Below are 14,509 nucleotides of genomic sequence, written 5' to 3' on the forward strand. Positions count from 1 at the left end.
AGCCAATCACTGCTCGGCACAGACGCAGGCGCAGTTTCCGCAGTCACTCCCCCTCTCACCCGGTGCTGAGTATTATGGGAATCGGAGCCTCCGGGTTCTGGTCAGCCCTGGCTGTTTACAGCTTGGGTGCTCCGCGGTGGGCGAATGCGGGTTTGGAGAATTTTAAGGGATAGAGTTTTTTAGGGATATTTTGTGACTCGTGCTTCGGGCTTGCTTTGTTTTCTTCTCGGGGTCGTGTTGGTAAGGGTTGTGAGAGCTTGGGCTTCCACAGCCCGCCCCGCCCCCTGCATTTAAGGGTTGAAGTGCAGCTGTGGTTTATGAGACCATAAAAGTAGCACAAGAATCATAACTATAGAAGAAAAAGATTGGCTACGTCAAATAAGGATCAATTTCGCGAATGAGCTCTCGTTGTGAGGCCCCATGGTGTAATGGTTAGCACTCTGGACTTTGAATCCAGCGATCTGAGTTCGAATCTCGGTGGGACCTGCAGAAAATTTTCCATTTCTGATTTACTTTTTCGAGTTTAAGGCTTTTGTAGAACGTGTTTCATAGAATTTTCCTAACAAACCAAAGAAATATGTAGAAAATCACTGACTTCTTGTGCGCCTTTAAAGAAAGACTCTTCCCTACTATAGAAACTAATCCGAACTCTTAAGTAAATAGACGAGGTGGCCGAGTGGTTAAGGCGATGGACTGCTAATCCATTGTGCTCTGCACGCGTGGGTTCGAATCCCATCCTCGTCGCATTCTCTTGCTTGCTAAAACCGTGGTTTTTAATCCTTTGTCTCGGCGAAAAATTGGTTGTTACGCACTTACAAATTCGTTGTCGCTTGGCTGTTTGTCACAGCTTCACCCAAGAGTGATTTCCTAAAACCCCCGAATTACTAGCTAAGAAGTACACTCTGGCTTTTATTTATTTCTCTGTCCACTTCTAGTGGAACAAACTAGACTTTTTATTCAGTAATGACCAGTTACCTGCCTCATCAGCCTCTCGGTCACATTTATTTTGCCTAAAGTCCATCTGTGAAACATCCATGTACACATTTTATTAAGCCTAATTTAACTGTTGGAGCTGGAGGAGATACAAAGATGCAGTTAGAAAAGCTTGAATGCCTGTTTTTAAGGAACCAAAATTTACGGTTTCTTTACATTCCCAGAATTTGCACTGGGGTTTTCTGACTTCAGACTGTTCGGCGCTCCCTTTTATCTCTAAAAAATGTGTCCATTCTCTGTTCAAAACCCATTTCTTCTATTCCCCTCTCCTGTAATCCTTAATTTGATTACTTCCTTATTTTATAGCAAAGGAACTGTGAAGCCGTGGCGAAATTAAAAATAGATCCCCCATTTCAGAAATAGAATCAGAAGCCATTGTTAGCTCGTTCTTTTTGCAGAGAAAGAAACTGCATGTATCTGACGTTAATAGAATCAAGGTGATACAGTCCCTGAAGCTCACCCTTTTCTTGACGTTGTACCCAAAACGACACCTCGTAGTCGGCAGGATTCGAACCTGCGCGGGGAAACCCCAATGGATTTCAAGTCCATCGCCTTAACCACTCGGCCACGACTACTATGTGCTTCTACTTATCTCATGAATCTTTCATTTCTTCATTTTCTTTCCTGTTCCAGTCCAGAATTTTATTTGCAAGTGAATTTCAATAAATGTAGACGTAACAGAAATCTAACATGTATGTATTTAAGTAAAACCATGAGTGAAGAACCGAATGCTTGATCGGATTATTCTAAAGTTTTAATAAAAGCTGTTTTAGCAAGATAGGCATGGCTGTATGATAAAGTGAATTCGAAAAGCCTAGTTTAGTTTTGCTAACAAATATGTATGCATGCATGTATATGTATGTATGCACACATGCATATTGATCTGAAGATGTGTGTAAGCATGAATGCATGTATGTGCATGTGTGTGTGTGTAGAGTCAGTGCCGTTTTGTAAAAAAATAGGTGTGATCGTTTTGGGGTCCTGAGTAGAAGAGTGATGACAAACCTTAAACTAACTGCTAGTTTCTGAAAGGCTTTTTTTTTTTTTTTTTTTTTTTAAATCGGTTCAGTGAAGGGGAATGATCTTCCTCAGTCCACCGGTACTTTACAAAAGTGCTCTAGAAGAGAACTAGTTGTACCTTTACAAATCTGTAGAGTGAACCCAATAAAAAGTTTCTTTTTGTCCCTGAGGTCTTGGGGCCTTTCTGAAGTCCAGAAAGGAGAAGTGGATGGATTCTAAATACCTAGGATTCAAGGCCCACTGGAGTAAAAGTTTCATGAGGGGCAAGATGTATCATTCATTCCTTGCAATTTCTTTGGGTCTAACACAAGTGTGTGCAATACATACCAATTTATTAATAAACAAACTGATAACGAATGAATGTAAGCATGAACATAAAACTTCTTGTTTGAGGTATTCTCTCGCCCTTCTCACAGTCCAACATTATCTTGAGAAATTTGTGATTTCTAAAAAAAAATACGGAAACATAAATTTGGTTCCAAAAACCTTCTCTAAGTTACATCTAATTACTTTTTGCTTGAGCTCAGAGGCCCACTTATTGCCCATTACCACTGGAGCAAGGCAAAAATACAATAATCTGTAATCTAGTCTTAATAAGATTTCTTTCTTTCTCCAAGGTCAACCCACTTTTTCTGGGACTTTATACTCTCAATTTTTCTTCATTTCATCTTTTCTGTTTCACTAATCATCTTAATTACCTGCAAAATAAGAATTGTAGACACATCAGTTAACAGTATTGATAATTAAAATTTATAAGTACAAGAGTAAGTTATAAAAAGATGATATTTTACTTTTTTTAAATGCAATTTTATTTTGCTTCAAGGTTTAATTCTTTCACCTCCCTTCCCATCCCCTAACCCCGATCTTTATAGAGAAAGGAAGAAAACCAAAACCTGTAACAAAGATATAACATAGTCAAAGAAAACAAATCCTGACACTGGCCAAAACACACATCAAAGGAACAAAGGAAAGCCTCCACCTGCACTCAGATTCTAGCATTTTTCTATCTCGAAATGCCTGGGATATTTTTGGATCCTTTTCAAGGAAATGAAGGTCCACACTTTTTTATTGATTAATGTTAAACTTCCTTCGAATTGCTTTTCTTTTTGGTTTTTTCCTTCCTATATTATATTTAAACAATATTTGTATTTTTTAAATGTAAAATTAAAAACAATTTTGAATTTGTAAACAAAAGCTTCATGTCACCCCTAGCAGAGGATGGTTTCGATCCATCGACCTCTGGGTTATGGGCCCAGCACGCTTCCGCTGCGCCACTCTGCTGACGACGTCGCATGTCTTTTTTTTATTCCTGCAATTGGTTGTCTCATTTTCACAAATGTGGCAGTCATTTTTCCCTTCGCTTTTTCAGAGATCTGTTTTTCCTAGAAGAAATCTTCCTGCTGTAGCCCCCGATCCTGAGTCTCTTACCCCCACCCGAAGGAAGACAATCGAAACTTGGCTCTAATTTGGGACCGAACCTGAGTCCAACAATCTTCCTATTTCTGCACAAACGCTTGAAAAGAGAAAGGAAGTGCTGCGTCTTATATGCCCATGTGAATCCTACTTTGAGTGTCCCACCTAATAGAAAGATGATTAATAATAATCTAGATATTCAGCGTCTTAATACGCTCCTTTCCCTCCCCAACAGGGTATGTGTGTATATTAAAGTCTGAGCAAAGTAAATACTAGAAGCATTTTGGTTTGGTTTCTAGTTCGCTGCTGGTCTTTTGGAGGTTTTGCCCGAAGCACCACAAGCAAAATAAAGAATAATAGAACTTTTCCTGCAATCGAGCTCTGAAAATGCCTTGCCTAACTCCCCCTCCCCCGAAAAAAGGGGGGACGAGTTCGCCATGATGGGATACACACCTTAGCTAAGCCAGCTTAGCTTTGTACATCCGTTGTGCCAGAGCCAGAAGAGACCCGGAAAGAGATCTAGTTTCTATCTAGTTCCCGCCCGCGCGCTTTCAGTTCCCAAACAGGTCGGCTCCGTGCGTATATAAGCGTGTGCAGGCTGCTTGCTTCCACAGTCTGCTGCAGCGGTCTGATCAAACATGTCTGGTCGTGGAAAGGGAGGCAAAGGCCTTGGCAAGGGAGGTGCCAAACGGCACAGGAAGGTGCTCCGGGATAACATTCAGGGCATCACCAAGCCCGCTATCCGCCGTCTAGCCCGCCGTGGGGGCGTCAAGCGTATCTCGGGGCTCATCTACGAGGAGACCCGCGGCGTGCTGAAGGTGTTTCTGGAGAACGTTATCCGGGACGCCGTCACCTACACCGAGCACGCCAAGAGGAAGACGGTCACCGCCATGGATGTGGTCTACGCCCTGAAGCGCCAGGGCCGGACCCTCTACGGCTTCGGCGGCTAAACTCTTACACCTTTCACAAAATAAAGGCCCTTTTTAGGGCCCCCCAACCTTCTCACTTTAGAAGGGCAGTAACATGTTTGCAACCTTTAGGAGTCGATTTTTCTACAAACAAAGCTTTGTAAATTTCTATCTTTATTGTAACCTTTCCTTTTAGGCAAGTAACCACAGACCTCCTGGCCATCTCGGGGTTATTTCAGCAGGGTTAGGGCCGGGATAGGACGTGGGTAAATTCTCTGGTGGGGAAATGATTTAACTAACCAAGTTCTAGGTCCTCTGAACGCGGTCCTTATGTCTTCTGGGATCGGGCTTGGCGCCTTTTTTCACCAGCCATTTTCCACCCCTTTGGCCCGTCCGACTAGGGACAATCTACAATTGAAAGTAAGTCTTCCTTTATCGCCGGAGCATCCAGCAGTCCCAGGGGGAAGGCGGTGGTAATTTTCAGCGTCTCATCATCCAAACTAGTTCTCACAGACTGTGCTGTGGATAATCTTATGTCTTCTCCCCCACAGAACCCTGTGCTCCCGGAGGAGGGAGGATTCTGAGAGGCTTTTGTACCCCATCAATTAGTATTCTGGAGGGAATCTGATCTGAGCAACCGCCACAGCTTGCATCCCTGCTCGCTCTGGGCCAAACCTGTGGGTCAGTTCTCTGGTGACCCGCAGGCTTTTGGGCAACCGGTGCAGATCTGACTGACCAAGAAAGGACACTTCAAAGGTTACCCTCCCCCCCTCGGCTCCCCGGCTTCTCCACAAACCTCAGGAGGTGTGAAGCCCTGCTCTCACCTTAAACATTTGCTGTGCCCTAAACCCTGCCACCCACTTCCCAGCAGCGTTCCCCGAAATTGTTCATGACTGCTGAGATAACTGGGTTATTAAAGCAGCCCCGATCTATGCGATTTTCCCCTCGAAAACCCCGATGTGGTCTAGTTCAGATGGCTCCAGTTCAGTTCAGATGGAGTTCTGTACTCGAGTCATGGAGTCCGACCGATTTGCACCTTCCACTTCTGCTCAGGGGGAGGTGAACTAAGTACCTTTGACCCGTTCCTTATCCCTAAGCAAAGGTAAGCAAGTGTGTCAATATCTACACTGATTCCCATGTCCTGCATGCCCAGGGTGCAATCTGAAGGACTCCTCACATCTGTTATCTCTTCCATGGAGCAGGGCTCCGCAGTCCATCTGTCTGCCCCGCTGGTTGTCATGCTGTCGGCACATAGCCACCTTGCTCATGATCCTTTTCAACTTCCTCAGTTCCCCTGTGATTTATTCCCTTTGAGTTTTTGATATTTGATTCCCTTTCCTGATTTACGCCCAACATACCTCTCTCCTCCTTCACCACCTTCTAACAATCTAGCTCCTAGATGGGTCTCTTCAACTGCCCTTGTCTCCCTTGTTCCTCTGTACCCTTTACGTACTCCCTCATGCAGCAAGTCCTTGAACAACACAGGACAAGAAGAACCGGAGTTCATGTCTGTTTTTCTGATTACCGAGAAAATAGGATTCTATCAAATTCATAGAAAGTTTCCCTTTCTCTTCTGACAATTTGACCTTATCTGGGGAACATAAAAGTTCATCTCTTCCTCCTCCACTGTTGAGAAAGAACATGGAACTTTGCCCAGTGCTATATCAACCTTCCCCAACCCAGTGGCTGTTCCCTTCACAGACCTTGAGTGGAACTACGGCTCTGACCAGGACAGGACAAATCCGGATTACATGTTCATTTGTCTCATAAAGGTGAAAACAAGTCTAAAGAAGCAGGTGAGCAGTGCCAGAAGGAGGTTATGCAGGGTTCTGAGGAAAGCCCCACAGCCAGAGCTTAGTTAGGGGACCCCCTTGGTGATACACTCATCTGCCTGCCTTTCTCCAGCTGGAGCCACTGTAGTCAGCACAAACTTCGTTTCCCAGCAGCTTCTGCTGCTATCCACAGGAAATTACAAAAACTGGACCAAGGCCCTCAAAGCCTGTTGAATGAACTCATGGAAAATGCTCTCAATTTTTCTTCTAAAGGGACAATGAGGATAAGGAATGCAGGGTCAGGGCCTGAGGTCAGCCATTGGCCCAGCTGCAAGCCCAGCTCCTAGCAGCAACCCTCGGCCCACAAGGTCCAGCTGGCCTGCCACCTCTGAAATGTTTCTACCACTGGTGAAGGAATTGCCCCATGAAGAAACCATCTCTTGGCCCCTGCCCCTTCTGCCCCTAAGGAAGCCATTGGAGACATGAATGCCCCTTCACAATGGTACCCCACTCTAATGATGGAGCAGCTGCCCCTCAGCTCCCTGCCATCTAAGACCCTCAGGACTCAGACTGATGGAATTCTGGGAACAATCAAACTTCTGATTAATATGGGAGCTAGCTACTCAGTCCTATTTCACTATTCTGGGCTCTTTCCTTCTGGCCTTCCTCTAATGGGCATCCACAGTGGTTCCAGAAAATGGAAGGACATAAGTGTCCTCCTTTGTCAGTACCAAGAACAGACTTTCTCCTGCCAGTCTCTAATCCTTCCCAGTTGCCCTGTGCCTCTGTTGTGGGGGGGACCTCATGGCAGAACTTGTTCATGGCTGACCATGTATCTAGGTTAGGTGGTTTCCAGCCCCCTTCACCCCCACCCCTCCACATACATACACTCTCCTTTGAATGTTTGGGATTCAGTAGACACTTCAGTCTGGGACAAAGGGGTCTTGAGTCATGTAACCCCTGCCAAGCCAGCTAAAGTTCTCAAAGACCCTCATTATTTTTCTCACTGCAAACCCCAGGCTAGGGTGGAATGCCAGCCCTTCATAGAGAAATTTCTGGAGCATTGCCTCCTTGCACTATGCTATTCCTCTTGTAATACTCCCATCCTCCCTTAAGAAGCTGATAGCCCATAACTGTCTGGTCTAGTACCTTTGATCTGGAATTGATTGCTATCAATTCTACTAACATACTTCTCTGTATTCCCACTAGGGAAGCCACTTAGAATATGAAAAGAGGATACCCTTTCCTACCCCATCCCCACCACCAGATGACAACTTCCATCCTTCTTGGGCCTTGTAGGATGTTGTAAACTTTGGATCTTCCACTTGGTTCTTATTTCTAAGCCCTTGTGTGAGGTTAGGGGTTAGACACCTTCCCTACTTTATCCCTCTCAAAGCCATTCACACTGTTTGCTAACAGTAAACAGCCACAGACTCTAAAGGTACTAATCCAATTCCTCAGGCCAGACCCCAGTCCAGGGGCTTGCTTTTCTAAACAGCTGGGCCCTGTGGCTTCTGGGTGAATTATCTGCTTCCAGACAGTGTCAGCCATGGCTATCTTCACCTAAGAAGCTTCTGAAATCATTTCAGGGTATTTCCTAGAAGTCCAGATTCCAGGAGGGCTTTGGTGACCTTAGAGGCCTTGGTTTGGGCAGGGAAAACCTTGACTCAGTTGGTAAAGCTATCTGTTAAAATTAAGAGTATTCTTGAAACCAAGGGCCATCAGTGGTTGTTAGTGCCTGATAGTGTCAGTGTCAATGCCTTCTCATTAAGTGCTAGATACTGCTCTTAGACACCCCCAGTCTCATGCTCAAGATTTACAACACCCTTATGTGGGGAAATCTGGGGCACTGATACATTGTTGGTAGAGTTGTGAACATATCCAGCTATTCTGGAGAGCAATTTGAAACTATGCTCAAAAAGTTATCAAACTGTGCATATCTTTTGACCTAGCAATGTTTCTACTGGGATTATATGCTAAAGAGATATTAAAGTAAGGAAAGGAACCCACATGTGCAAAAATGTTTGTGGCAGTCCTCTTTGTAGAGGCAAGGAACTGGAAACTGAGTGGATGTCCATCAATTGGAGAAGGGTTGAATAAATTGTGGTCTAGGAATATTATGGAATATTATTGTTCTGTAAGAAATGATCAGGAGGATGATTTCAGAGAGGCCTGGAGAGACCCACATGATGCTGAGTGAAATGAGCAAAATCATTTTACATGGCAATAGCAAGATTATACGATGATCACTTCTGATGGATGTAAATCTTTCCAACAATGAGATGATTGAGGCCAATTTCAATGATCTTGTGATGAAGAGAGCCATCTGCACCCAGAGGACTGTGAACTGAATGTGGATCACAACATTGCATTTTCACTCGATGTTGTTCACTTGCATTTTGTTTTCTTACTCATTTACTTTTCTTTTTGATCTGATTTTTCTTGGGCAGAAAGAAAATTGTACAAATATGTTTACACATATTGGATTTAATATATTTTAACATGTATAACATGTACTGGATTGTTTACCATCTAAGGGAGGGAGTGGAGGGAAGGAGGGGAAAACCTGAAACACAAGGCTATGCAAGGGTCAATGATGAAAAATTATCTGTGCATGTTTTGAAAAAAAAAAAAAACTTTAAAAATTAGAAAAGAAAAAGAAAAAGCCTTTAGAGAAAATAAAATAATAAAAAAAAAGATTTGGGACACCCTTACACTGCTATCCTCCCTGATCTTTCTACAAGTCCCCTCAAGTACTAGTGTGAGGAAATTCTTGATTCTGCCTTTTCTAGCTGACCCAACCTTGCAGACTCCCCTTTACCAAATGCTGATGCTGAATGGTTCACATGTGGCTCCATCCTCATTGACCCAGAAGTCAGGAAAGGGGATTATTCGGTCACTAATCACCAGGAACTTATTGATGCCCACAGGCCACTGACATTTCAGTGTAGAAGGCTGAACTCATTGCCCGGATCCAAGCTCTAGAACAGGGAAGAGATAATGAGATTAACTATCTACACTAATTCAAAGTATTCTTCCATGTGTTCCATGCCCATGGGACTAAAGGGGCTTTCTCACTACCAAAAATTCCTCCATCAAACAGTACAGAGATTTTGAGGATCCTCCAAGTCATGAGCCTCCTTAACAACAAGGCTGTGGTATATTGTAAAGGCAATCAGGTAGGGGATTCCCCAGAAGTTCTGGGCAATCACAGAGCCTATGGGCAGCCTCATGGCTGCAAAGGCTATCAAAGAGTTAGCCTCTCCTTCATTCTTATATTCTCTCCCCAACTAGATTTTGAGCCTTAGGACATCCTGAGGAAACCAATAAGTACATCCCCCAAGCTTTCACTAAGAACTTGGCAGAGTAGTTTCACTTCCCCTACTGGTCAACTTGCCATGCCACAGGCCAGTGTTTGGAAACTGATCTCTGACCTGCATCCAGCCATTGGTTGGGGGCCCCTGCCTTTGACACTCTCCTCCAAATTGTCTTTATGGGACTCAGACTTTTAGAAACAGCCTAACAGTCCAATTCCTTTCTCTCTCCTATCTTAATATCACTATTTAGCTTTCTTGGGGATCCTGGTTCCTCACTCTTCTTTCGTGTATCTTCACACTTATTCTTATCATCTTGCTCCTGATATTTGAATCCTGTCTCTAGATTTATGTCCTTCCTGGGGGAGTCTGATAAACTTCAGATAATAGAACAAGATGGCTACACCTCCACAGGGACTCCCCTTATACTCTTTGGATTCTACATATGCTCTATTTAAATCATCTCCTCCCACTCCCAACCACCCAGGAAGGACCCACTGAGGCAGGAACATCTCTATGTCCCCTATCAGCCTAAAGCAGCTCCACAAGATGAGACTTTCACTCCTATTTTCAAATGAATTTGGGAATCTTTTGTTCTGGGTGATAAAATTGAATCAAGTGAGTTGACCAATAACCTACAATTTAAGTAGCATACTGACAACAAAACCACAAAAGGCACTTTGAAATGATGTCTATACACAATCAACCCTCGATCACATTTTTCCCCCTGTCTTCTCATTTTAATAACATTAAATGTTTCTATTTCTTCTCTTCTCTGAAAATAGAAAAAAAAAAAAAAAGCAAAACAAATCCTTTCTTGCCTGTAGTACTTTTTTTTTTATTAAAGCTTTTTATTTTTAAAAACATATACATAGATAATTCTGCAACATTAGTCCTTGAAAAACCTTGTGTTCCAGTTTTTTCCCCACTCTTTTCCCACCCCTCCTTCTTTAGATGGCAAGTCCAATATATGTTAAACATGGTAGAAATATATGTTAAATCTAACATATGCATACATATGTATACAATTATCTTGCTGTTCAAGAAAAATCAAATCAAACCAGAAAAGAAAATTATGAAGAAAATAACATGTAAGCAAACAACAAAAAAAGTGAGAATGCTATGTTGTGAACCACACTTAGTTCCCAAAGTCCTCTCTCTGAGTGTAGATCTAGATCACATTTTAATGACCCGAGACTCATGAACATATAATTAACATTAATGTGTCTCTCTTTTCCATCTTGTCAGGGGAACCTGAATCTCCTGGGAAATTGCATGTGTACTGAATCCTTGGTCTTTTCTGGCTTGCCTTCTCAACTAGGCTAGGCTGCTGCCTCCCTTAAGAAGCACAGCCTGCTAAGTGCTTTATCCTATATAAATGCCCTTTACTTGGTTTGGAGATCTCCTGACTGAATTCTTTCAACAAAGTAACACTGGCTCCAAACCTCGTTAGTTATCCCCGGATGTGGCTACTGTAAAATATTTTAAAAGCCAGACAACTGTATTTATGACCCTGCAGGTAAAAGGAAACCACTCTAGTTTATAGTTTATAGATTGTAGCTAGTTCTCTATTCTCCTAGAAGACCATGACCTCAGGGAAAGGATGCCATAACTTGCAAGTAAATAGGATTTAAGTGAGAGAAGGCTGTGCAAAGTCACCAGTCTCACTTTCTCCTCCAGAGTTATGGGGCAATGGTCAGACATAGATCAGGCTGGCTGGAGAAGATCCAGGATAGATTATAGAGCTGATAAAGTTAGAGCTTCATTTTAGGAATGCAAATTGGAGAGGAGTGAGGAGAGATTCAGTAGAGCAATCAATTACTAGCTGCTGAATGAGCCAGAAGAGAGATGATGAGGGCCTGTGTAAGGGTCCAAGAAAGGTCAGGCCAGCACAATTGAGATGTAAGTGGACCAATGGTCTTTATCCCCAGATGTGCTTAAGAGTTGAGTACTTAGGGACTTCCTTCGTGGGTGGGACCTCCACCCATGGTGGGAACCTAGATCTCCCTCTGAAGTCTTGGTCAAGTTCGGGATGTAGACTTCATTGTTGATTGGCTTGTGTCTGTGACCTCATTGACTCTATTTAAGCACAGGACTAGGAACACCCTACCCTCTTCACTTCCCTCTATTTTCCCTTTTCTCCTTCCTCTTTTACTTGGAGCCTGGACTGGGAGGTTGATACTAAGGTATATGTGAAATTACTTCAATGTTGTCACTGACCCCAGGCCTAGATTTCCAATTGAATAAGACCACTTAAGCTTGAGCTTAGGAGTGGTCTGCGACTAATTTTCAGTTCAAAAGAGGGTGGGAGTTACTCTAGAGAAATATCAAATCCAGATTTCCAGCTAAATGAGGCACTTGAGTTCCAGCTAAATAGGAAGTGGTCCTAGGCTGATCTTAATGAAACCACTTTAACTGTCCCAAGGATGGGTCCATGTCAGAGGACTGAGGTCCATGTTTCAGGGCTCATCCCAAAGGTCAAGGACCGTTTTAAGGCTCTTCCATCATCTCCAACATATGAAGCTCAGTGTAATACTGGAGAAACTAAGCAAGACAGAGATTAGAGAGTATTAAATACAGAATTTATTGAATGGAGAGATTTATTGGGACCAATGGATCCATGGTTGATCCCAGGACTGAAGGAGACTTGTCTCAAAGAATCCAGCCCTGAATATTGGATTTTTAATAGAGTAACAAAAACAATGACATAATGGGTACCTGGATGGGGAAGACCTAATATGGGGAGGAACCTAGATGAGGAGGACATAATGGAGGGAGGTACTGGAGAGGCTCCTGATATTGTAATGATGTCTAAAGTGGATAAAGACCTTTATCCCATCAAACATTAAGAGGGAATAAATATAGCTTAAGGTCTAAGATATAAGACCTTTATCCTATCAAACATTAAGAGGGAATGGTTATAACCTGAGGCAGAGGAACTCAATAGGAGAATTAGGGAAACTGAGTCAGGACATTAAAAGTGAACTGTGGCACTACATCAAATTTGACCTCATTTAGCTCTACCATATTAAGTGCTGCTCATATTCAATGTCTCTCTGAGCAAATTCACTCTGTTAGTTTCATTTCTGTTGACTTGGAATTTGATTGTGTATTCAATGTAAAATATATATATATATGTATATATATTTGAAAATATGTGAAATATATATATATTTATAATATTCTTGAAATTATCCAATAATTTTTACCATTGCTTTAAATCCTCCCTAAAAGGGTCACATGCATTATAGTTGGAAAACATTTTCTTTAAAACTTAAAAAGAACAAAGAATAATCCTTTTTTTTAAATGTTGTTTTTATTGAAGAGGAGCCAACTTGAATTTAGACTAGTGTCAGCCTAGTCAACTAATCACCTAGATTTCCCAAAGGCAAACTAAAACAAAACAGACTTGGGTCAGACTCTCTTGAGCAGAAAACTAGACATTTGTATATATTGAGCTATTTATTGTCTATTCACCTATTTATTCATAGGCAGCATAACATAATGGAAAATTGGCATGCCAGCTTTGCTATCAGCCAGCTGTGCTTCTCTGAATGATTCATTTACTTAGCCATTCTAAGTCTAGTTTCTTTTGTTGTAAAAATAGAAAAATAAGATCTGACCTATTATCACAAATAGCTTTTAAAACAGATGCACTGTTTTTTATATTATTGTTAAATGAAAATGTGTTTTTGAGATCTACAGAATGTGCTAGGCACTATGGAACTTTTTTTTTTTTTTTTTTTTTAATGAATCATATAATCTTTTCCAATAACAACATCACAAATAGTCTTAGGAGTGTTTGTTTGTTTAGACAATTGGGGTTAAATGACTTGCCCAGGGCCATACAATTAGGAAGTGTTTAAGTGTCTGAAGTCAAATTTGAACTCAGGTCCTCCAGATTTCAGGGCTGGTACTCTGCACCACCCAGTTGCTCTCCACTGTCCCACCTATCTGCCACACAGCTGTCCCTTAGGAGTGGTTATCAACAAAATTCCAGTATCTCTAAAAGTTGTCTTTATGAACTACTCTCCCCAGCCTTCAGTGTGTACCAAATAGATTGGATCTATATTCCCCTCTTTGTTCATTCATTTATTAAGCATTTTTGGAAAATTCAAAGATTGCATGCTAAATAGTCCCTGGCATTATAAAGACAAAATGAACCATGGAGTTTAGCCTTTAGGAATTTAGACTTTACTTGGGATGCAACATTTTCACAGAAAAATAAATGTAAGATAATTTGAGGAAGGAGACAGCAGTAAGGGCTTGAAGAGAGGCATAGAAGGTAGTAAATCTAAGGTAAGCCCTGAAGGAAGCTAAGGATTCTAAATTCAACACAAACTGGTCAACAGCCACGAGATTCTAAAGAAAATATAGAATTTCTCAATTGGGCTGAGTTGGTGGGAACACAAAGAATGTGAAGGGGAATGTTATTTAATATCTAGAAAAGTAAACTAGAATCAGACTGGAAAGCTTCAGCTGAACAGTGGAGGAGATTCTATATTCCTCAAAAGGCAGCAGGAAAGTGATATAAATTGTCCCCCTGATCTTTGGGGGGGAAGGGTTAGAAAGTCCCTGAATTGAAACCCCTTCCAGCCTTTGGAGGGGCCTCAACCCACCCTCCTGTTCATAGAGGAAACTCCCAAAGAAGTAATTTCATTCAATTCAATTGGAGATCTTGGCCTGGGGCATAATAATCACTATTCTCTATAGAGTTGAAAATTAGTGTCTCAAATTCATCTGGAGATTGGTCCCGAGCTCAGGGCCAAAAAACTCCAATATAATCAAAGCCTGTAAACCCAAACCTTCACAAAAGTCCTGACAGGATTTTGCCTTTTAAGAAAGCTCTTTCCCCCCTCCAATCTCACCTCATTCATTTGAGTTTGTGAACTCTTTCTCAAAGCCTGCTACCGGTCAGGGATCCCATTGTTGTCAGGGGATCTTTCAACCCTCATTTCTCACACCTCAACAAAAGTACCAAAGATCTTGAGAATATAAACAGGCTTATTTGTACTTTGGGACACTATCTGGGCAGCTCAGTGGAAAATGAGTTAGAAAGAGGAGAGATTGATAGTAAAGAGTGAGACCA

The 14,509-nt window shown here is 42.1% G+C and overlaps 1 protein-coding gene and 3 non-coding genes across 4 annotated transcripts; 3 read left to right on the forward strand and 1 right to left on the reverse strand.

The window, feature by feature from the left end:
- The first annotated feature begins 414 nt into the window (after window positions 1-414).
- TRNAQ-UUG (transfer RNA glutamine (anticodon UUG)) lies at window positions 415-486 on the forward strand. The gene has a single exon. It is a non-coding gene; the product is annotated as a tRNA-Gln (tRNA).
- A 176-nt stretch (window positions 487-662) lies between these two features.
- TRNAS-GCU (transfer RNA serine (anticodon GCU)) lies at window positions 663-744 on the forward strand. The gene has a single exon. It is a non-coding gene; the product is annotated as a tRNA-Ser (tRNA).
- Window positions 745-1,486: 742 nt separating this feature from the next.
- TRNAS-UGA (transfer RNA serine (anticodon UGA)) lies at window positions 1,487-1,568 on the reverse strand. Its single transcript has one exon. It is a non-coding gene; the product is annotated as a tRNA-Ser (tRNA).
- Window positions 1,569-4,024: 2,456 nt separating this feature from the next.
- On the forward strand, window positions 4,025-4,423 carry LOC141539912 (histone H4). The gene has a single exon (XM_074263320.1). It carries the CDS (start codon window positions 4,065-4,067, stop codon window positions 4,374-4,376), a length of 312 nt encoding a protein of 103 aa, XP_074119421.1. The 5' UTR covers window positions 4,025-4,064; the 3' UTR covers window positions 4,377-4,423.
- The last annotated feature ends 10,086 nt before the right edge of the window (window positions 4,424-14,509 follow it).

This window comes from Sminthopsis crassicaudata, chromosome 4, assembly GCF_048593235.1.
Source record: "Sminthopsis crassicaudata isolate SCR6 chromosome 4, ASM4859323v1, whole genome shotgun sequence".
In the NCBI taxonomy this organism is placed as follows: Eukaryota; Metazoa; Chordata; class Mammalia; order Dasyuromorphia; family Dasyuridae; genus Sminthopsis; species Sminthopsis crassicaudata.

Coding starts and splice junctions, on each gene's coding strand:
- LOC141539912 (XM_074263320.1), top strand. CDS start 4,065: ATGTCTGGTCGTGGAAAGGGAGGCAAAGGCCTTGGCAAGGGAGGTGCC.